Source organism: Bubalus kerabau, chromosome 1 (genome assembly GCF_029407905.1).
Source record: "Bubalus kerabau isolate K-KA32 ecotype Philippines breed swamp buffalo chromosome 1, PCC_UOA_SB_1v2, whole genome shotgun sequence".
Lineage (NCBI taxonomy): Eukaryota > Metazoa > Chordata > Mammalia > Artiodactyla > Bovidae > Bubalus > Bubalus kerabau.
This window is the reverse complement of record NC_073624.1, coordinates 147437827-147460557: the sequence shown is the minus strand read 5'-3', so window position 1 is coordinate 147460557 and position 22731 is coordinate 147437827. Positions and strand designations below refer to the sequence as shown.

At 38.0% G+C, this 22731-nt stretch overlaps 1 protein-coding gene and 1 pseudogene across 5 annotated transcripts in view; both read left to right on the top strand.

Moving 5' to 3' along the window:
- DNAJC12 (DnaJ heat shock protein family (Hsp40) member C12) overlaps nt 1–22731 on the top strand; it is a 102960-nt gene that overhangs the window by 48785 nt on the left and 31444 nt on the right. For 3 of the 5 annotated variants that reach the window (XM_055590776.1, XM_055590784.1, XM_055590793.1), the window contains exon 2: nt 17970–18074. In XM_055590776.1, the coding sequence (XP_055446751.1) occupies nt 17997–18074 (78 nt within the window). In that variant the 5' untranslated portion in view covers nt 17970–17996. Of the gene's footprint in view, nt 1–4265; nt 4315–7348; nt 7611–17969; nt 18075–22731 lie in introns of those variants that run through there. The other 2 variants (XM_055590771.1, XM_055590773.1) reach the window with 2 other exon arrangements.
- On the top strand, nt 12491–12600 carry LOC129642418 (uncharacterized; annotated as a pseudogene).

Here is a 22731-nt window from a genome sequence, read left to right as displayed (position 1 = left end):
TGACCAGGGATCAAACCTTGGCCCCCACTGGAGCACGGAGTCTTAGCCACTGGACTGCCAGGGAAGTCCTGGGGGCTTCGATTTTAATGGAAAAACCAATTTACTTTCGTTTCTTACACAAGTTTTGCATTACAGTTGCCTTTCAAACTAACTTGATTTAGTATCCGTTTAAAGATAATCACTTTTTTTTTCAGTTTATCTACTGACTACAGACAATTAAGAGGTTGTTTATTTTTATCCATAAAAATAGAATGTAGCCATAACTCTGAAAAGAATGTTGTTGAAGCATTACTTACATGTAGACTTTTCTCATTAGTTGAATGGGAGACTTGCTTGTGATTCAAACTATTTTGTGAGGCAAATTGTTTTTCCTGACAATAAGCTCATCATCACAAGAAGAAATACTGCTTGTCAAAGCAAGCTGTTATTTTGTTAGACTACAAAGAATCGGGGCTGTGCAAAGAAAATTAAAAGAAATTAAAAGATGCTTGCTCCTGGGAAGAAAAGCTATGACCAACCTAGACAGCATGTTAAAAAGCAGAGACATTATTTTACCAACAAAGGTCCATCTAGTCAAAGCTATGGTTTTTCCAGTAGTCATGTATGGATGTGACAGTTGGACTATAAAGAAAGCTGAGCACCGAAGAATTGATGCTTTTGAACTGTGGTGCTGAATAAGACTCTTGAGAGTCCCTTGGACAGCAAGGAGATCCAACCTGTCCATCCTAAAGGAAATCAGTCCTGAATATTCATTGGAAGGACTGATGCTGAAGCTGAAACTCCAATACTTTGGCCACCTGATGTGAAGAACGGACTCACTGGAAAAGACTCCGATGCTGGGAAAGATTAAAGGCGGGAGGAGAAGGGGACAACAGATGAGATGGTTGGATGGCATCAGTGATGGGAAGGACATGAGTGAGTAGTCTCTGGGAGTGGGTGATGGACAGGGAGGCCTGGCATGCTGCAGTCCATGGGGTCGCAAAGAGTCGGACATGACTGACCGACTGGTCTGAACTGAACTGACTAAACTGAAAAATAAAGTCTCTCACTGTTTCCATTGTTTCCCCATTTGCCATGGCAAATACCATGAAGTGATGGGACCGGATGCCACGATCTTAGTTTTCTGAATGTTGAGTTTTAAGCCAACTTTTTCACTTTCCTCTTTCACTTTCATCAAGAGGCTCTTTGCTGTAAGGGTGGTGTCATCTGCATATCTGAGGTTATTGATGTTTCTCTTGGCAATCTTGATTCCAGCTTGTGCTTTATCCAGCCTGACATTTTGCATGATATACTCTTCATGTAAGTTAAATAAGCAGGGTGACAGTATACAGCCTTGACATACTCCTTTCCTGATTTGGAACCAGTCTGTTGTTCCATGTCCAGTTCTAACTGTTGCTTCTTGACCTGCATACAGATTTCTCAGGAGTCAGGTCAGGTAGTCTGGTATTTCCATCTCTTGAAGAATTTTCCACAGTTTTTGTGATCCACACAGTCAAAGGCTTTGGCATAGTCAATAAAGCTGAAGTAGATGTTTTTTCTGGAACTCTCTTGCTTTTTCAATGATAGAATATGGGCTTCTTTTTGAAGTGATGCAAATGTGCTAAAATTGACCTTGATGATGTTTGCACCTCTTTGCAACTGCATTGATACTTGTGAGTATAATAAAAAACATCCAACTGTAGACTTTGAATGAGTGAATTATATGGCATGTGAACTACATATCAATAAATCTATTTTAAAAATATGAAAAGATATTCAACTTCACTCATATGTAGAGAAATGAAAGTTAAAAACAACAGTAGCAACCATTTTTCATCCATCAGATTTGCAAATATTTTCAAGCCTATAATATTTAGGACTCGGTGAGGGTGTGGAGAAGCTGTGCTCTTGTACTGTGGTGGGAGTAGAAATTGAGGCAACCTTCTTGGAAGGAAATCTGGTAAGATCTTTCATGATTTAATATATATATAGATCTTTTGATTTAGTCATTCCACTCCCAGGAATTTATTCCTCTGTACAGTTATCAAATATAAAAATGATTACTGAAACATCAATTACAATAATAAAATTAAGAAGCAACCAAAAGTAAATTAATAGAGAACTGAGCAAAATAAATTATAGATCCATATAAATTATGAATACCATGAAGCATTAGAAGAATAAAAGTGTAGAACCTTATACATATATGCTTCTGTTTTATACAAAAAAGGGAAGAAAATAAGAATAAAAAAATACACATATGTGTGTTTGACATAAAGAAGGATACACAATAAACTAATATAAATGTTTACCTGGTTGACTGGGGACTAAGTACATGGTAGATAGAAGTGGATGTGATATTTTTCATTGACTACCTTTCGACATTGTTCTACTTTTGAGGTTTTTGAATATCTAACTTAAAAGAAATTGAATTAAAAATTAAGACTGTGACTGAAATAAAAGCATAAGGCTTATCTATAATAAGTAAATTACAACTTGTACAAGATACATTAAGTGACAAAAAAGTTGCAGAATAATATGTACAACATTCTTTTCATTTATTTATTTAATTAACAAGTACTTTTAGGTCCCTAACTTATGTTCTAGATACTAGTGATATGGAAGTACATCAGGTAGCCAAAGTTCCTGTTATCATGGAGGTTACATTTTAGTAGTGCATAGAGCCTCACAGATGGCTCAATTCTGAAGAATCCACCTGCCAATGCAGGAGATGGGCTTGATCCCTGGGTCGGGAAGATCCCCTGGAGAAGGAAATGGCAGTCCACTCCAGTATTCTTACCTGGGAAATCCTATGGACTGAGAAGCCTGGTGGGCTACAGTCCATGGGGTCACAAAGAGTCTGACATGCCTGAGTAACTAAACAACAATACAGCAGGCAAACATTTAAATAAACAAGGTTAATTTCACAGTGATAGAAGCAGAAAGTAAAACTAATGGTGATAGAGACATGGGCTGGGGAATAGTTACTTGATGGGTATCACAAAGACCTCTCTGAGGCAATGACATGAACTGAGCCCTGAGTGAGGATAACCTGGGAGAAGTAAGCAGTTCAAGAAGATAATGTAGTGAGTGCAAAGGTCCTGAGTGCAAAGGTCCTGGAGCAGGTTGGCAAAGTTTGAAGATCTAGAATATTGTCTGTACAGCAGGCAGAGCGTGGTAGGCGGTGAAATCAAAGTGCTAGTCAGGGGACAAATCATGGGTTTAAATAAAAGAATAATACATATATTTGTATACAAACTGAAAACATCTGGAAAGAGACATAAAATCTTATTAACATTATTAAGTGGCTATTTTGTGGGGATAATGGTTAGTAGGATTCTAATTTTCTATACCACAGCAGGATCTGGATTTTTTTAAGGGGGAGATGGTATTCTAGCTTTTTAATTTTCCCCCTTTTACAGAGAACAAAGTAGAAGAAATAATACAGGAGAATCTGGATTTTTAAAAGTATTTTAAAGTGCAAAAAAAGAATATGTTTCAAGGGAAAAATAGAGTATTGAGTAAGAATCTAGGAAGGTGAAAATTGTACCCAGAAGCTTGATGATTCCTTTGGTTCTAGTCCCTCTAGTGGCAAGCATGGGGCAGTCCTGGTGACTGAGTACAAGCACAAACATTCCATTTTCAGCTAACGTATCTTTAACAGAACTCTGAAACACTCAGACATTTGAATTCTTGAAATCCTTGCCAAAGGATGAGTGGGAAAGACCCTAAAATCTCTACAGTGATTGTTACAGTCATCTACTGTATATCATAAAGCAATGGACAAGTAGTCTTTAGAGTTCAAGAGTAAACCATGAGGAAAACGCTCCAGTGCAGCAGTCTTACAATGGGGTGGCTTAAATATTCAGGCCCTGATCACCATCTCTTCCGAGCCTCTGCTCAGGCCTATCCTGCTTTGTCTGTTCTCCATGTGAACAATCTATATCTTCAACCCATCTTGGTCAGCTCATCCTTCTACAAAGGTTCCCCGACAACTCACCTTGTGTGTGTGTTAGTTGCTTAGTCGTGTCTGACTTTGTGACCCCATGGACTACAGCCTGCCAAGCTTGTCTGTCCGTGGGATTTTCCAGGCAAGAGTACTAGAGTGGGTTGCCATTTCCTTCTGTGCCCCATCCTTAACTCATCCCTTGGCATTTCCTAACATAAAAATAACTGATGTTTAGGGAATTGTCACTGGGTACCAGATACCATGTTAATTAATGTTACCCTGTTCAACCCTCAAATCAACCCTGGGAGGTGGTGCTATGATCTCTTCCCTTGTACAGATGGAGAAGGTACACCTGAGGCATTGGGCCATACGCCTACGTATGACTGGTAAGTGGTAGCTTGGAACTGAATCCCTGTCTGACTCGAGACCACAAACATTTAGCCAGTACTTGAATATACCTGAATATAGTTTTTTATTTGGATACCGAACATATAATCAGTGTAGATCATGAGGCGTAAACTCAGATGTGTATAGGGACCAGGATGTGAAATACGGGGCTTTCTTGCTCTATTTTTTGTTGGTCTACATTTGAAAAATGGGGATCAAAAATATTTCACTTTCCTCTTAACTTTATCATAAAAATATTTGATAACGCCTGGCAACTGATTATTAACTTCAGTATCAGAAAGCAACAGAGAGTATGGAGACTGTGGCAAACTCAGCAGCACGGGTCTCACATAAAAGAGGTATTTATTCCCAGCTCAGCTTCAGAAAAATGCTGCCATTGGGAGTGGTAAGTGAGGTGAAAGTTGCTCAGTTGTGTCTGACTCTTTGTGACCCCATGGACTATATAGTCCATGGAATTCTCCAGGCTAGAATACTGGAGTGGGTAGCCTTTCCCTTCTCCAGGGGATATTCCCAACCCAGAGATCAAACCCAGGTCTCCCACATTGCAGGCAGATTCTTTACCATCTGAGCCATGAGGGAAGCCCAAGAATACTGGAGTAGGTAGCCTATTCCTTCTCCAGCAGATCTTCTGATCCAGGAATCGAACTGGGGTCTCCTGCATTGCAGGTGGAGTCTTTACTAGTTGAGCTACCGGGGAAGCAAGTGAATCCCAAATCATCAGATCTTCCGATTTTTTAAGAGAAGATAGGACCCTGGAGTTTTATGCAAAATCTCCCAATTTTAAAATGTTGGCAATGAATTCACAACATTTTAAGAATGTGGTTTGGCAGGACTGATTTGATCAGTGGGTCACAAGTTCATTCTTGTCTCTTTAATTGCAATGCAAGTTCCTTGTGAGAAACTGCAAAAGCAGATTTCTTTTCTATTTCTCACAGTGGTAGGCACCAGCCAAGTACTCAAAAGATTTTTGTTGAGCTTTGAAACTGTTCATGAGTATTATTCTATATTTAGATTTCAGTTCCTTTTGCAAACATACACTGTACTGTGAATTTATCAGAGCCAATGGATTCTTTGAATTTACTAAAGAGGATGATGGAGCCTAGGACACAAACTATTCATTAGAAGTTTATTGTTTTTATTCCATTTGTACTTGGAATAATCCTGGTATCAGATTGATATCCTTGGTCTAGGTCATACCTTGATGCACATTTTAATCTCTGGTGATAGCCTTAAAAAAAATATACCCATGCCTCAACCCCAGGAAGTCCGTTTTAATTGTTCTAAAGGAGGGTCTTGGCACTGTTGTGTATGTAAATGTATATACACATATGTGTATAAATATGTGTGTGTATATATATATATTCACCAAGTGATTATTCTTGGCCAGGTCACATGGCTTATGGGATTGAACCCGGGCCCCCTGCAGTGGAAGCCCAGAATCCTAACCACTGGGCCACCAGGAACTTCCCCACCAAGTGATTTTAATGTGCAGCCAGACTAGAGAGGGTCACTGGTCTGGATCTGGGAATCAGAACTCATAAAAGACCAGATAATCTTGATCTTACTGCCAGAAGTTATCTCATGAGTTATTTGGCCCAGTTTCATGCCCTTAAGCCACTATTTTCCTAAAATTGCCATTATATCTTATTTGACTACTGTACTGCTAATATGGCTTCCCTTGTGGCTCAGACAGTAAAGAATCTGCCTGCAATGCAGGAGACCTGGGTTCCATCCCTGGATCAGGAAGATCCCCTGGAGAAGGGAATGGTAACCCACTCCAGTATTCTTGCCTGGAGAATTCCATGTAGAGACTGGCAGGCTATAAGTCCATGGGGTCGCAAGAGTTGGACACAACTGAGACTAACACTTTCACTTTACCAATATACTTGTCTGTAGTTCTATTTGAGAAGAGGGGGAAAAAGCTGAAACCTCAGGGAGATATTTTAGTGTTTGTTTCCCAAACATAATTGAGTGATTGATTGTTCATGGAATTTCTTTCTGTTTAAAAGAAATCTGTGATAATAACAGGAGGTCTAAACTAAAAACCTGGTGATTTCTGCCTCACTAACAAGTGACATATTAAGCCATTTTTCAATAATTAAAAATGAATTATTTTTTAAAAAGAGAAAGCACACACATAGTGAAATTACAAAAGTTATAGAAGTATAACGTTTACCTTCCATTCCTGTATTTGGATCATCAAGTCTGCTTCCCTGAAGGTAAGTACTCTTATGGGTTTCTTGTGTATCTTTCCAGAGACACTGTAGTCTACAGTTATTTTTAATTTTCACATTTTGGCTTCAGATAGGAATCTGTACTTCAGTCATTCTCCTTTTTAACATATCTTTCCATATTTCCTTAAGAGCAAAGGTGCTAAGATTAGAGTGGGAAAGAATGATCCATGCTGAGTGTTAGAACTTAAAAGGATCTCAGAGGTCATCCCGTCCTTTGCTACTCCTGGATTAACAGGGACTTCAGCTGGGGGCGTGTCAGAAATGCAGAATCTCAGACCTCTCCCAGACATCCTGAAGCAGAAGTTGCATCTTCACCAAATCCACGTGATTCATGTGTACTTTGAAGTTTGAGAATCATTGCTCTGGTCTTGAATTCTCCTTCACAAATCGAGGTGGTGTGGCTCAACAAGGAGACAGTGGAGAGCTGATACTAGAAATCAGGTTTCCTAACAGCCTTGTCAAGTGCATTTTCTGAAATGCCGAAATTCTGGCCAAATAATCTGATGCAGTGATTTTATGCATTATGTTCACTAAGAGCTTTGGAGTCGGACACAGCACAGTTCAATTGCTAGCTTTATTCATGGCATACAGTAGGAGCTCAATAATGGTAATTATTCTTCCTGTTACTGTTATTTTATTTTTAAAATTAATAAGTAACTTTGAAGAGCCAGTTTTAGGTTCACAGCCAAATTAAGCAGAGTTCCCTTTTATCCTCTGTCCCTATCAATATCTGCACACATTAACAAGAGGATTACTAGCATTTGTCACTGCACTTTGCACTTGACTGAAGCTTCAAAGCAATGTTTCAACAGCCTTAAACGAATCATTTACAGATTCTATTTAATGTCTGATTTAACAGAAGACTTTTTCTTTTCTTTTTTTTTTTTAAAAAACATATCCTGTTCCTGTCTCAGAATGTTCTTTTGCTCTGGCAACCAGGCCTGAAAGAGTGAGGTTAAGGTCTTGGCAGGTTCCGTTTTCTTTCCACTGAATATTACGCTGGAACGGAGCAGCAGATTCTGAAGAAAAGACATTGAGAGGTAGGAGATAGATAAAAAATGAGATTCCGTTTTTAATCAGAGCGCTCAGCTGATGTCCAAACCCCAGTTTGAGAAGGGAGCAGGGGCCCGTGTTGTGGGAAATAAGAACGAACGATTGCAGGCTCTTTCTGGAACTTGGGCTTTGGCGTCTTGGAAGTTCGGGGTCGGAAGGACCGCCAAGGGCAAGGTGCCGATTTCATTCTGCATAGCAGAACTTGGCGCTAGACTGGAAGGAAAACGGAGTAGCTGCTAGGAGAGCTGCTAGTCTGAGAACGACTCTCAGAGTTGTCCGCGTGGAGCCCACCTAATTTCTATGGGCTCCCTAATTTCTGTTCTCGCTCGGAGCTCCTAGGGCTTGGAAACTTTTATAGACTTTCTGTTTGAGCTCTTATATAGCTTTTTTCCCCTCACTTAAAAGCCTCTGAAATCTGTTCGTTTGTTTTGTTTTGTTTTTTAAGGCATTTCCGGAGGGACATTTCCGGGAGGCCGGAAGTAACTGGGCTTTCCTTTGTCACTCCTTTTACACGCCAATTTCCGCGATGTCTTGTGGGAGCTGTAGTCCTGGGACGGCGATTGCCGCCTGGGTTGTAGGAGACTGGGCGGTTTTTCTGGTTCCGAGGCTGGGCCTCTGACGGGCCACATGCGAAGAGCTTTCGCTAAGTTAAAAAGCTCTATGTGATTTTATATTTGGTATATGTATTTTTTTTAAGTTATTTTTTTTTTCTTTTTAACCAGCTTGTGTAAATTAAATTGTATTTGTTCTTTTAAAAAGCATCCCAAGGGAATTCCTTGCGGGTGCAGTTGGGTGGGGATCCCTGCTTCCACTGTAGGCGGCCTGGGTTCCATTCCTGGTGGGGGAACTAAGATCTCGAAAGCCGGGCCAGCAAGGAGATAGACACAAATTATTAAATAGAATAAAAAGCATACAGAAAACAAAAGTGGTAGGATGACTATATTGACTTCACACTAACAGTTCTGAGAGATGTAAACTGAAATTAAAGGCTTTCTGTACCTGCTCAGCACCCTCCCTTAAAAGGAATCCGCATATTTGATTTTTAAAGAAAAAAATCAGGTGCAAATGTACATATAGTTGACCCTTGAACAAAATGGCCTTTGAAATGCAGGGATCCACTTACACAGGGAATTTTTTTTTTTTTTTGGTCAATAAATATATGAATTATGAAAAACTGTGCAAAAGAGGTAATGACATCATACTCTTCTTAAACTTTCTTTTTCATTTGATAATTCATCTTAGAGATCTTTCCATACTGCACAAAAAGAGCTATCTTACTCTTTTTTTTAAATGGTTGCATGGTATTTCATAACAAAAATACCATAATTTATTCATCCATTGGTCTCTTCTTCACCATCCCATTGAGGGACATTTTGATTATTTCCAACTTTTTTCTGTTGCAAACAATTTTGCAATGACTGCCTGGAACATATTTTGGTGTAAATCCACAGGATAAATTTGTAGAGAAAAATTATCGAGCCAAGGAGATATATGCTTTATAAAAGTTTACAAATATCACCAAATTGCTAAACTGTACCAGTTTACACTGGAATTTCCAGATGGCTCAGTGGTAAAGAATTCACCTGCCTGTCCACCATGCAGTGGACACAAGTTCGATCTCTGGGTCTGGAAGATTCTCTGGAGGAGGGCATGGTAAGCCACTATAATAGTCTTGCCTGGAAAATCCCAGGGACAGAGATGCCTGTTGGGCTACAGTTCGTAGGGTTGCAAAGTCAGACACAACTGAGCATGCACACACATACCGATTTATAGTATCCAGCAATGTATGAAGGTGTTTGCTTCCTCCCTTCTATTCTAGCACTGGGTATTATCAACTTTAGAAATTTTGCCTCTCGGAGAAGTAAACAATGTATCTTCCTTTGAATGATTAGCAGTTTCATAATTATGAATGAGGCTGCACTTTTCTTGATACATTTAATGGCTATTTATATTTGTGAAAGTAATCATATCCTTAATCCAGTTTTCTATTGGGTTGTTAACCTTTTTCTTACTGATATTTTGGTACTTTTTGTAAAGTAGGGAACTCAGCCTTTTGTCTGTTATGGTAATTGTGAAAATTTTTTCCTTGTACATTATTTACCTACCTTCTGATTTTACATTTGTATTTTTTTTTTTTGCCACTACACATCTGCATAAATTTTGTACAGTCATGTTTATTAATTTTATCCTATGGTTCTGGGTTATTTGGTTATCTGTAACTTTCTTTGGTATAAGGAGGAATGGCTCTACCGTCATCATTTTTTCAAAATACTAGCCAATGGCCCCAATATGATTTTTATTAACCTTTATCATTAGAGAGAAAAACCCAGTGAACATGAAAAATATACCCTACCATAAGATGCTGCAGCAAGTTTAGAGGTTAGTTTTGGGGAAAAGAGTAGAAATAAATAAGTGGTACTCTACTTTTCTCCAAATACATACTTACCTTATATTATTGCTTTTTCAAACAATACCCCAAAAAGGTTGCTATTATGTTTATACTATATTTATATAAAGTATTATTTATTTCATATTTATTAAAGTAATGAAGATTTCTAATCATTATACAACCTGAAAAATAAAAAATATGAAAATGATTTTTAAAATTATGAATGATTGAAGTAGAATTCCCAAATTGAGAGAGGGTTATGTATGTTCAAATATAAAGGAAACTTTTCCCCCCAAATCATCCTTTAGAAGAAAATGTAGATACCTTATACTTGTAACCTTACAGAGTTTCTCATACAGTGGAAGAACAGCACTATTCTTAAATTAATACAGTTTTTCATAATATAGTATTTTAAATATATAGGTTTAAGTAAATTTAAAAAGCTGAATATTATAGGTCATTGGATCATTTTATATATAGCTAAATAATGAAAATTAAGTATTACATGTAAGCATTTGACTATTGTATATAAATGTAGACACTATATTGGAGAAGGAAATGGCAACCTACTATAGTACTCTTGCCTGGGAAATCCCATGGATGGAGGAGCCTGGGGGGCTACAGTTCATGGGGTCTAAAGAGTCGGACACAACTGAGCAACTAAGCCACCACTACCATATATACTACATTCACATGTAATATATACAAATATGACCCCAAAGTCAACCTTTGTGAAGGGGCGGATTGTCTCACTGGTGAAACTTAGGCTTTTATTCAGGCCTGGATAATGTATTCTTGTCATTTTGCTATTGTTTGATCCAGACTTTAATGTGGATACAGTGGTGCAATATGTTGAACTTAAAAGAAATTCTGAAGTATAAACATCATTTAAAAACATGGTGAAAAATACAAGAAGAAATAGCTAAATGTTTTACCATATTTGCCTCTAGGCAGAGGGAGATACGAGGCAAGTCTTCTGTTTTCTGTTAAAACCTTAGAATATTGTGTCCTGAGGCATGTGGGCTCAATAGTTGGATTCTTGGGCTCTAGAGCACAGGCTCAATTGTTGTGTGCATGGGTTTAGTGCTCTGCGGCACATGGGAACTTCCCAGACCACAGGTCAGACCCGTGTCTCCTGCACTGGCAGGTAGGTAGTTTACCACTGAGCCACCAGGGAAGCCCGTTTTTATAATAAGAAAAACATGAGGATGTATGGTTGGGCACTTCCTTTTAAGATTTTATTTTTCTCTGATTATAAAATCACATTGTATTCATTTTCATCAAGACTTATCAAACTCAACATTTTATGTAAAAATAGGAAAAGGAGTACATCAAGGCTGTATATTGTCATCCTGCTTATTTAACTTATATGCAGAGTACATCATGAGAAATGCTGGGCTGGAAGAAGCACAAGCTGGAAATCAAGATTGCCGGGAGAAATATCAATAACCTCAGATATGCAGATGACACCACCCTTATGGCAGAAAGTGATGAGGAACTAAAAAGCCTCTTGATGAAGTTAGTGAAAGAGGAGAGTGAAAAAGTTGGCTTAAAACTCAACATTCAGAAAACGAAGATCATGGCATCTGGTCCCATCACTTCATGGGAAATAGATAGGGAAACAGTGTCAGACTTTTATTTTTTGGGGCTCCAAAACCACTGCAGATGGTGACTGCAGCCATGAAATTAAAAGACGCCTACCCTTGGAAGAAAAGTTATGACCAACCTAGATAGCATATTGAAAAGCAAAGACATTACTTTACCAACAAAGATCCGTCTAGTCAAGGCTATGGTTTTTCCAGTGGTCATGTATGGATGTGAGAGTTGGACTGTGAAGAAAGCTGAGCGCCAAAGAATTGATGCTTTTGAAGTGTGGTGTTGGAGAAGACTCTTGAGAGTCCCTTGGACTGCAAGGAGATCCAACCAGTCCATTCTGAAGGAGATCAGCCCTGGGATTTCTTTGGAAGCAATGATGCTGAAGCTGAAGCTCCAGTACTTTGGCCACCTCATGCGAAGAGTTGACTCATTGGAAAAGACTCTGATGCTGGGAGGGATTGGGGGCAGGAGGAGAAGGGGACGACAGAGGATGAGATGGCTGGATGGCATCACTGACTTGATGGACGTGAGTCTGGGTGAACTCCAGGAGTTGGTGATGGACAGGGAGGCCTGGCGTGCTACGATTCATGGGGTCGCAAAGAGTCGGACACGACTGAGGGACTGAACTGAACTGAATATAGGTGGTGCTAGTGGTAAAGAAACTGTCTGCCAATGCAGGAGACATAAGAGACCAGGGTTTGATCCCTGGGTCAGGAAGATTCCCTGGAGGAGAGTATGGCAACCCACTCCAGTATTCTTGCCTGCGGAATCCCATGAACAAAGGAGCCTGGTGGGCTACAGACGAACAAAGGAGCCTGGTGGGCTACAGTCCACGGGTCACCAAGAGTTGGACACGACTGAAGCAACTAAGAACACATATAGATCGCTTCTCGGCCTTTTGGCTAAGATCAAGTGTAGTATCTGTTCTTATCAGTTTAATATCTGATACGTCCTCTATCCGAGGACACAAGAAAAAAAAAAAAAAAAAAAAAAAAAAAAAAAAAAAAAAGAACACATATAAATATACTAATATATATTTAAATATATACAACTAAGTTATTTTACTAATATATATTTAAATATACAGCTAAATTATTTGTGACATGCAGTGATATTTAGTTTCAAGTGTACAACATAGTGATTTGACTTTTTTTTTTTTTTTTTACCATACTGTGTGGTTTGTGGCATCTCAGTTCCCCAATCAGGACTGAACCTGGGCCAAGGCAGGGAAAGCACCAAATTCTAACCGCTAGACCACCCAGGAACTCCCATGGTTTAATATTTTTATATAATCACCACAGTAAGTCTGCTGCTGCTGCTGCTGCTAAGTCGCTTCAGTCGTGTCCAACTCTGTGTGACCCCATAGATGGCAGCTCACCAGGCTCTGCTGTCCCTGGGATTCTCCAGGCAAGAACACTGGAGTGGGTTGCCATTTCCTTCTCCACAGTAAGTCTAGTTACCATCTATTGCCATGCAAAGTTGTTACAATCAATATTTTTATTTTTGGGATATGATCTTGTAACCAAGTCATTCAGTACTATTATTAATAAAAATAACAAAACCTCAGAGGCTTAAGACAAGATTGGAAGGAGCTTTTCACTGAATTCTGACAGTGAAAATAAATGTGGAAATATAAAAATGAGGAAAATAACCAGTACAGTCATGTAAAACTGTAACCTCACAACATAAAGGACACCTTCAGCTGGTTACTTATAGAATTATGAGCTCTTTTTAATCCTTACCTTTATCCTAAGGGGTGCTGTGAGTTGAGGGCACTAAGGAGGGAACCATTCAGAGCCAAGGTGGCAAACATGTGGGCCACAGTTTAGTAAATAATATGATAAATAACACAATATGATGCAGGTATATTCTATTTGTGCTGCTGCTGCTGCTGCTGCTAAGTCGCTTCAGTCGTGTCTGACTCTGTGCGACCCCATAGATGGCAGCCCACCAGGCTCCCCCGTCCCTGGGATTCTCCAGGCAAGAACACTGGAGTGGGTTGCCATTTCCTTCTCCAATGCATGAAAGTGAAAAGTGAAAGTGAAGTTGTTCAGTCGTGTCCGACTCTTCGCGACCCCATGGGCTGCAGCCTACCAGGCTCCTCCATCCATGGGATTTTCCAGGCAAGAGTACTGGAGTGGGGTGCCATTGCCTTCTCCGGTGTTCTGTTTGTAGAACTGCTTAATTTTAGGTGATTAAAGAAAGGAATGAAAACCTTTAGTTGATTTTATTCTGCCACATACATTATGCTTACATGAAATAAAAATTTTGATAAAACTCAGTTATAGGATGTAGGGAGAATAAAAGAAATTATCAGAGTTCTTTAAAAAAAAAAGCGCAAAACTACAGGTACTGTATAAGTGTATAGACAATAGGCTCTCAGTAAATCCCTACTGACTTACATATATGTCAGCTTTCTTTTCTAAAAGATGTGCAAACAAGAGTGAAAGAATCTAAGAACAAGAGTATTTAGTGCAGTATTTTTTATTAGAGCTGAAGATTTGAAGTGTCTGACACTAAGGAATTGAGATTAAAAAAATACATACATACATACACACATACATACATACACACACACACACACACACATATATATTTACCAAAATGCATATAATGAATGCAAAAACGAGACATTGTTGGCAGTGGTTATCTTGGTTACCTCCAGGGAATAAAACTGGTGGCTGGAAGACCCAAGGAGAGAGGGACACTTACCTTTCATGCCTACCCTTATATAGCTTTAAAATTTTGTTGTATGTGCATGTAGTGCCCATTAAGATCTTCCCAAGTGGCTCAGTGGTAAAGAATCTGCCTGCCAAGCAGAAGACGTGGGTTCAATCCCTGGGTCAAAAAGATCCCCTGGAGAAAGGAAATAGCAACCCGCTTCAGTATTCTTGCCTGGGAGGTCCCATGGACAGAGGAGCCTGGTGGGCTACAGTCCATAGGGTCTCAAAAGAGCTGGACACAGTTTAGAGACTAAATATCAAACAGCAGTGCCCATTAAAAATATAAAATTTAATTAAAATTAAATTTAAATTCAAAGTGATGGTTAAGTCATATTTGTCAATGTTTTCCGGTTTTCCTTCTTCCAAATGCACACAGCCACCAGATTAATCTTAAACCTTCACTTTTAACATGTCACATGCTTAGGAAGCTACAGCAGTTCCCTGTTGCCTCCACACTTGTTCAGCGTCCTCTGCCTGATCCTCAAGGCTCTCCATGTTCTGGCCCTCATCTTCAGTACTGGTCTCAAATGCTATTTTCTTCAACACACTCTGCTGTAAAGTTGTTTTCTTCACTTTTCCCTGAATATTTTTCCTACAACAGTTTATGCATTTTGTTCCTTCCTCCTTCTCTCCATTTATTCTGTAAATGCTTCTATGGATTTCTTTTAAATTTTCCCTCTAAACCGTACAGTTAGCATTTGATTAGGTAATATGCTGGGCTTCCTTGTGGCTCAACTGGTAAAGAATCCGCCTGCCATGTGGGAGACCTGGGTTCGATCCCTGGGTTGGGAAGATCCCCTGGAGAAGGGAAAGGCTACCCACTCCAGTATTCTGGTCTGGAGAACTCCGTGGACTGTATAGTCCATGGGGTCACAAAGAGTCGGACACGACTGAGTGACTTTTACCTCTCAGGTAACATGCTAAAGCTTAGTTTGAGTTAATCTTGCATTCTCAACTAAATTAATTTTCTAATATGTCAGGTGTTGTAATTAGAGCATAGTTCTAGTCAAGGAGTAAGGAGCAGGGTTCAGCAAGGTCTTCATTGCCCTGTGACTCCTACAGGATCACAGGAAAGGATCACTGGAGACAACAGTTGACCTACAGTGAGCAAGACACACATGAGGGGGGAGTTCTTTGATGGCCGATTAATTTCCTTCTTTGTCCAACTGCAGCACAGTGTAGGGTGCTTCAAGGGTGAATTGTTCTTGTTGTTTTAGTTGCTAGTTGTGTCTGACTCTTTTGTGACCCTATGGACTGTAGCCCACCAGGTTCCTCTGTCCATGGGGTTTCCAGACAAGAATACTAGAGTGAGTTGCCATTTCTTTCTCCAGGGAAACTTCCCGATCCAGGGATCAAACCTGGGTCTCCTGCATTGGCAGGTAGATTCATTACCATTGAGCCACCAGGGAAGCCCTCTTGAAGAGTGAATGAATTGGCTTACAACATGCAGTAGAGCATGCAACAAACCGAACAAACTGAAAAACAAATTCTTGAATAGGGCCCTCTGAATTGTCACCCTTTCTAAATCAGTAAATAATGGCTATGTGATATTTGGCATTTTGCAGTTTTTATTGACTTGTTTTTTGTTGCTTTCTTCTTATTACTAGAATAATATATGTTTATCTTAGAAACTGTAGATGAGGAAAAAGAATAAAAAATCACCTGTGACTCCAAAACCTGGTGTATATGGTTTTGCATGTTTCATAAATATACATACCATATACAGATGGTCCCTAATATACAATAGTTCAATTTAGGATTTTTCAATTTTATGATAGTGCAAAAGAAATAGTACAATAAAAATGGTACTCTGAATTCTCAATTTGGATCTTTTCCTGGGCCAGGGACATGTGGTATGATACTCAGGTATTTAATAAGTTATATGAAATATTCAACACTTCATTATTAAATAGGCTCGTGTTAGATGCTGTTTCCCACTTGTAGGCTAATGTAAGTGTTTTGAGCACATTTAAGGTAGGCTAGGCTAAGTTATGATATTCAGTAGGATAGTTAGGTTAAATGCATTTTTGATTTAGGATTAGTTTATGGTGTCAAACCCCATGCTAAATTGAGGAAGAGCTGTATATTTATAAAACAGGAATCATACCATACTTCTAAAACTTAAAATTTGTATTTTTTCCTTTTTAAATTGAGATGTAACTTATGCCCAGTAATTTGCATAAGTCTCAATGCTCAGTGAATGTTTACATAATTGCTTGTTACCTTTTTTCCACCTAACAATGTGTGAACATTTCCCAGGTATTAAATATGTTTCTACATTTGAAAAGACCCTGATGCTGGGAAAGATTGAAGGCAGGAGGAGAAGGGGACAACAGAGGATGAGATGTTTGGATGGCATCACCGACTTAATGGACATGGGTTTGGGTGGACTCCGAGAGCTGGTGATGGACAGGGAGGCCTGGTGTGCTGCGGTTGATCGGATTGCAAAGAGTAGGACTTGACTGTGCAACTGAACTCAACTGAACTGACATCTTTTAAAATGACTACATGATATACTACTGTATGTGGATCATTATTTAAGTGATTGTTGGACAGTTAATTTTTCTACAAAACTTTCATTATTGTTAATTGGTAATGATAACTATCATTATTGCTGTATCTTTGTACACATTCATTTTTTTTTTTTTTGGCTCCACCATGCAGTATGTGGGATCTTAGTTTCTGGAGCAGGGATCAAACTCTCTTCTCCTGCATTGGAAGTGCAGTCTTAACCACTGGACTGCCAGGGAAGTCCCACAAGTCACTGTTTTAAATAATCCTGTTTGTGTCTTGTCTGCCTCTCTCCGTTGCACTGTAAGCTCCCTAAGAACTGTTTACCACATCTTTTTCTACAATTGTGCTGAACACAAAATAGGTCCTCAATAAATATTTGTTGAATGAATAGATTATCAAATGAATTATCAAATGATCTCTTAGTCTATTTCTTTCTACTCTTGTGTGTGTTAGTTGCTTAGTCGTGTCTGATTCTTTGTGACCCCATGGACTGTAGCCCTCCAGGCTCCTCTGTCCATGGGATTTTCCAGGCAAGAATACTGGAATGGATTGCCATTTCCTTCTCCAGGGCATCTTCCCGACCCAAGGATGGAACCCCGTCTCCTGCATTGCAGGCAGATTCTTTACTGTCTGAGCCACCATGGAAGCCTGTCTACTCTTAAGCTGTTTTAAAACTTACGAAATATTCTTAATACTCAGGAAAGTGCTCACTACTCATATTTAACAAATGCTAAGATTTTACCATAATGCTTCAAATTTTTTTCTATTCCTTAAAAAAAAGAGGTGAAAATATATCAGAGGTGAAAAAATGGCCAATTTGAGGAGTATGTAAAAATGGATAGTGTTTATCAACTTCTAAAAGGAATGGTTCATTTACATCACTTACATAAACTCAAACTACAGATCCCAGCCAGCACTGCAACAGCTCCGCATGTGGGCTATTCTTTTCTCTTGTATAAACAGCCAATGAAAACTAGAGTTTACAAAGGTCTAGGATGACAGCTGGCATGTTGACTGTGGCCAGCCTTAAATCTAGTTAACTGCCATTTGGAACGCTGCTGTAAACCAGATCTCAAAAGGCGTTTCCTGTTAATTCTCAGTTCATTGTGCCTCTTGTTTCAAAGGGAAGAAAAACTGGTTTAGTCATCTCAATGGATGCGATACTGAATTACAAGTCGGAAGATACTGAAGATTACTACACATTACTGGGATGTGATGAACTGTCTTCGGTAAGCAATGAATAATGCTGTTCTTTTTCACAACAGTATTTCAGGTTTTATTTAAGGCTTTAAAATTTTGAACTTTAAGTCACATTGCCTAAAAACCTAATCACGTATTATTTTAAAGCTCTTTTGGCTCAGAGAAAGTTAAGGACTTAAAATAGTGTGTTGGGTCTTTACTTGAATAGTGTCCTCTTTCAATTTTCTGGACACTTCTGATTGAATATGTGTATTCTGACACATGGTCATAGACTGTTTTTCAAATATACTAAAAATGTATATTTGAAATTTTATTGTAATTGCTATTGGCAGTGTTTCATAGTATATACATAAGCTATATCTTTATTATGGTAATGTACACTGTAATTGAGATGAAATTTAATTTTCTAGTAATGATTTTAAAATGTTTCATTAAAATATGTAGTCTTACATGAACACATAAATTATATAAACCAAGACACATCCTTTTGGGTTAATAATTCAAATTGTGTAAGAGGAATTACTTCTTTAAACTGTGGCTTCTGAAACAAAATATGTGACAACTCTGTAATTGTTCATTTGATCTATAATGGAACAATGTTTTAAAGGTCCCTATGGATAATTATAGGGTCATAAAAGTTTTTCACATTATGGAAAGTTCATTTATAATTTTACCTCCCAAAGGTAACGTTCTTAATGTTTGGTAAATTAGTCTCCAGACTCTTTCCTATGTATGTATTTTTGAAGAACATGTTTACTTTTTACCCATTAATATTATAATAAGGATTTCTCCATGCTACTAAAGGTTCTTCATACATGGGTTAATGATTGCATAATATTTTATTTTACTATTGTACCAAAACTTATTATTCTCTTATTGTTAAACATTTCATTTACAGTTTTTTTAGTGTTTTAAATATTGTTTAGATGAGTATGAAATATATTTTATTACATTATTAAATATATTCACATTGTTTTATATTTATGTAAGTATTAAAATATTTATTTTATTACTAAAATATAGCTATTAATATTAAATGCTTTAAAGCAAATTAGTTTTCTATTTATCTTTGTTTTATAAGGCTGGAGTTAAGTAATAAAATGTACTTAGTTTTGTTTGGCAAATAGAATGCAGTATTGGACACAAAGATTAAAATATCTTCATCACCCTGAGGAAGTTAGCTTAGGTACCTTGTAGTTAAACACCCACACACAAAAGAGGTTATAATATTCTTTTAATTGCATATTTCTTCTTTAGGGTAATATGTTACTTTTGTTTTCTGTAGGGGTGGTTTACTTATATTAATTGAGAAAGCTTATCATATGTTATTCATACTTTGAATTATACTCTTGCCAAATAATTTTTTGAAGGAACTATTTAAATCAAAGGAACATAATTTAATTTGAAAAGTTTCACAATTCGGATTTTTAAAAAATATTGTTATTCTAGGTTATAAAGTAAAGGTTGTAATATCCCCTAAATAAATCTCTTTAGTCAGGCTTTTGTAGTTATGTTATTGTCTTTTCAGTTTACAAAGAAAGATTAGTTTTGAATAGACTAAAAAAATGATCCCATTGTTTATTTATAATGTTTATAACAATTTCATTTTGTCGTGACCAGTTATAATTATACTTGTCTGTGTATACTGTGGCATATATTAAAAGGAGAATATGTCAAAAAAAAAAAGGTGAATGAGAGCATAGTCTTGACATTCCTTCTTCTGGATATATTTTACTAATTCTGTCGTTGCATAGCATGTGTAGATAACAGTCACTTATCTAAAATGAAATGACCTGTCGCAATTTTATCAATTCCTTTTATACATTATTTTTCTCCTCTTTTTATATGTATCCTTCTCAGAAGGCAATGGCACCCCACTCCAGTACTCTTGCCTGGAAAATCCCATGGACGGAGGAGCCTGGTGGGCTGCAGTCCATGGGGTCGCGAAGAGTCGGACACGACTGAGCGACTTCACTTTCACTTTTCACTTTCATGCATTGGAGAAGGAAATGGCGACCCACTCCAGTGTTCTTGCCTGGAGAATCCCAGGGACAGTGGAGCCTGGTGGGCTGCCGTCTATGGGGTCACACAGAGTCGGACACAACTGAAGTGACTTAGCAGTAATGCTTTTTTAAACTATTATTGTGACATTTCCTTTACTTGATTTGTGTTGTCTGGATTTTCTTTACTTCAAGTATTCCTTGATTTGATACTCTAAAAAATTAACCAGAACTGTTTCTATCCAAAAGCAATTTAGCAGTTATAATTTCAAAGCAACTTGATATTTTGATACTACTTAAAACAATTGAGAGACACACATAATTCTTTTGCTTAGTATACAGTTCTTACACTTTAAAGCTTGTGTTGGAAATTAATAAACGACACAAGTAAGGCCATGGAAGAATTTCCATGCTGTTGAGTAGAAAACAAATACTCCCTGTTCAGAAACATTTACCAAAGTTTAAGGAAAGAATATCTGAAAAGACTTCGGAGAAGAGATGGGGTGTGAAACGATTCTGCATCAAAATTTGGATGCATGGAGGGAGACACAGAGGGCATTTGAGTAGCCAGGGGAAAGCTGGAGAAGATCCCTTCAAGTGGGAATCAAATTAGTCCCTATTGCACATGAGTATTTCCTGGCACAGAGCCAAATGCTATGCTATTAGGATATGCAAAAGATAAGCTTTTAAGTTTTAAAATTTAATTTCTAAAATTATATATGTTCAATAAGGAAATGAGGAGTATAAAGAGAGCACAGGGAAAAATGCCAACTCAAATGCTTAATGTTTGCGACTATGATATATGCATGCCATTTTGTACATGCATATATATATATACACATATAATTTTGTATAAATAAGTACATGTACATATGTATACATATTTATATGTTTATCTTTATATGTGGGCTTCCCCATGGCTCAGCTGGTAAGAATTCGCCCGCAATGTGGGAGACCTAGGTTCGATCCCTGGGTGGGGACGATCCCCTGGAGAAGGGAAAGGCTACCCACTTCAGTATTCTGGCCTGGAGAATTCCATGGACTCTAGTATAGTCCATGGGGTCTTGTGTCTGGAGTCAGACTGCCTGAGTTGAAATCCTGGCTCTGCAACTTACTAGCTCTGTGACTGTGAAATTTACTTTCCTATGTTTTGTTTCCCTAATCTGCAAAATGGAAATAATGATAGTACCCACCTCATAGAGTTGCTGTGGGAATGGAAAGACATGCTATATTTAAAGTACTTAGAACAGTACCTGGCACACAATAAGGTCTCAATAAATCTTAGCCATTATTTATAATTATTTGATTTTATTTATTTGGTGTAGCTCACAGAATCCTAGTTCCCCAACCAGTGACTGAACCCAGGCCCATGGCAGTGAAAGCATGGAGTCCTAATCACGGGGCTGCCAGAGAATTTCCTCATTATTTTACATATACACACATATACACATATGTTACCTAATTCCTTTTGAGTAAAACATTAAGATTTTATACCTCACACAATGCTTTGTAGCCTACCTTTTTCTCATAGGATGTTTTATATAAAATTTCTCAGATTATTAAAAATCTTCTACTACAAGAAGATTTTTTTAATGACTGCAAAATATGCCATCCTATAGCCCTATTACAATTAACTTTAACAATATCCTATTACTAGGCACACAGATTTTTGTTTAAAATGTATAACTTTTTATTCATCGAAACTTTCTATAACTAAATCCATTCCCTACCTTCAATTATCCTCTTAGCCAAATTCTTATAATTGAAGTGGTTGGATTGAAAAGTATGCAAAAAATTAAAGGATTTATATATTTTGTTGTTGTTGTTCAGTTGCTAAGTCATGTCTGACTCTCTGTGACCCCGTGGGGTATAGCATGCCAAGCTCCTCTGTCCTTTACTATCTCCTGGAGTTTGCTCAAACTCATGTTTATTGAGTAAATGATGCTAACTAACCATCTCATCCTTTGCCACCTCCTTCTCCTTTTGCCTTCAATCTTTCCCAGCATCAGGGTCTTTTCCAATGAGTTGACTCTTTGCATCAGGAGGCCAAAGTATTGGAGCTTTAGCATCAGTCTTCCAATGGATATTTAGGGTTGATTTCCTTTAGGATTGACTGGTTTGATCTCCTTGCTGTCCAAGGGACTCTCAAGAATCTTCTCTAGCACCATAATTTGAAAGCATCCATTCTTTGGTGCTCAGCTTGCTTTATGGTCCAACTGTCACATCTGTACATGACTACTGGAAAAATCATAGCTTTGAGTATATGGACCTTTGTCAGCAAAGTGATGTCTCTGCTTTTTAATATCCTGTCTACATTTATCATAGCTTTATATATGTATATCTCAATTGATTTATAGAAAATTTGCTAAAATTTGCTAAAAATGTTAAAAGAACATTTAAATTCTTCACAGGAAAGCACAGGTGAGTTCATTTCCTTGTACCCTCAGTGACACTGGTTATAATAATCCACGGATGTTTTGACTTTTTGATTATGAGTAAAGTTGATATTTATTGTGTATTTATTGGCCAGTAGAATAGACAGCTTTCCAGATCATTGGACATTGTGTCAGAAACGCAAAATTCAGTGGCTTTGACATGAAGGGCCTCAGTTGTCCATGAGCTGCACTTGGCACCAGGAACATGGGGTGGTGATGCCAGGAGATAAATAGAATGTGCCCAAGACAAA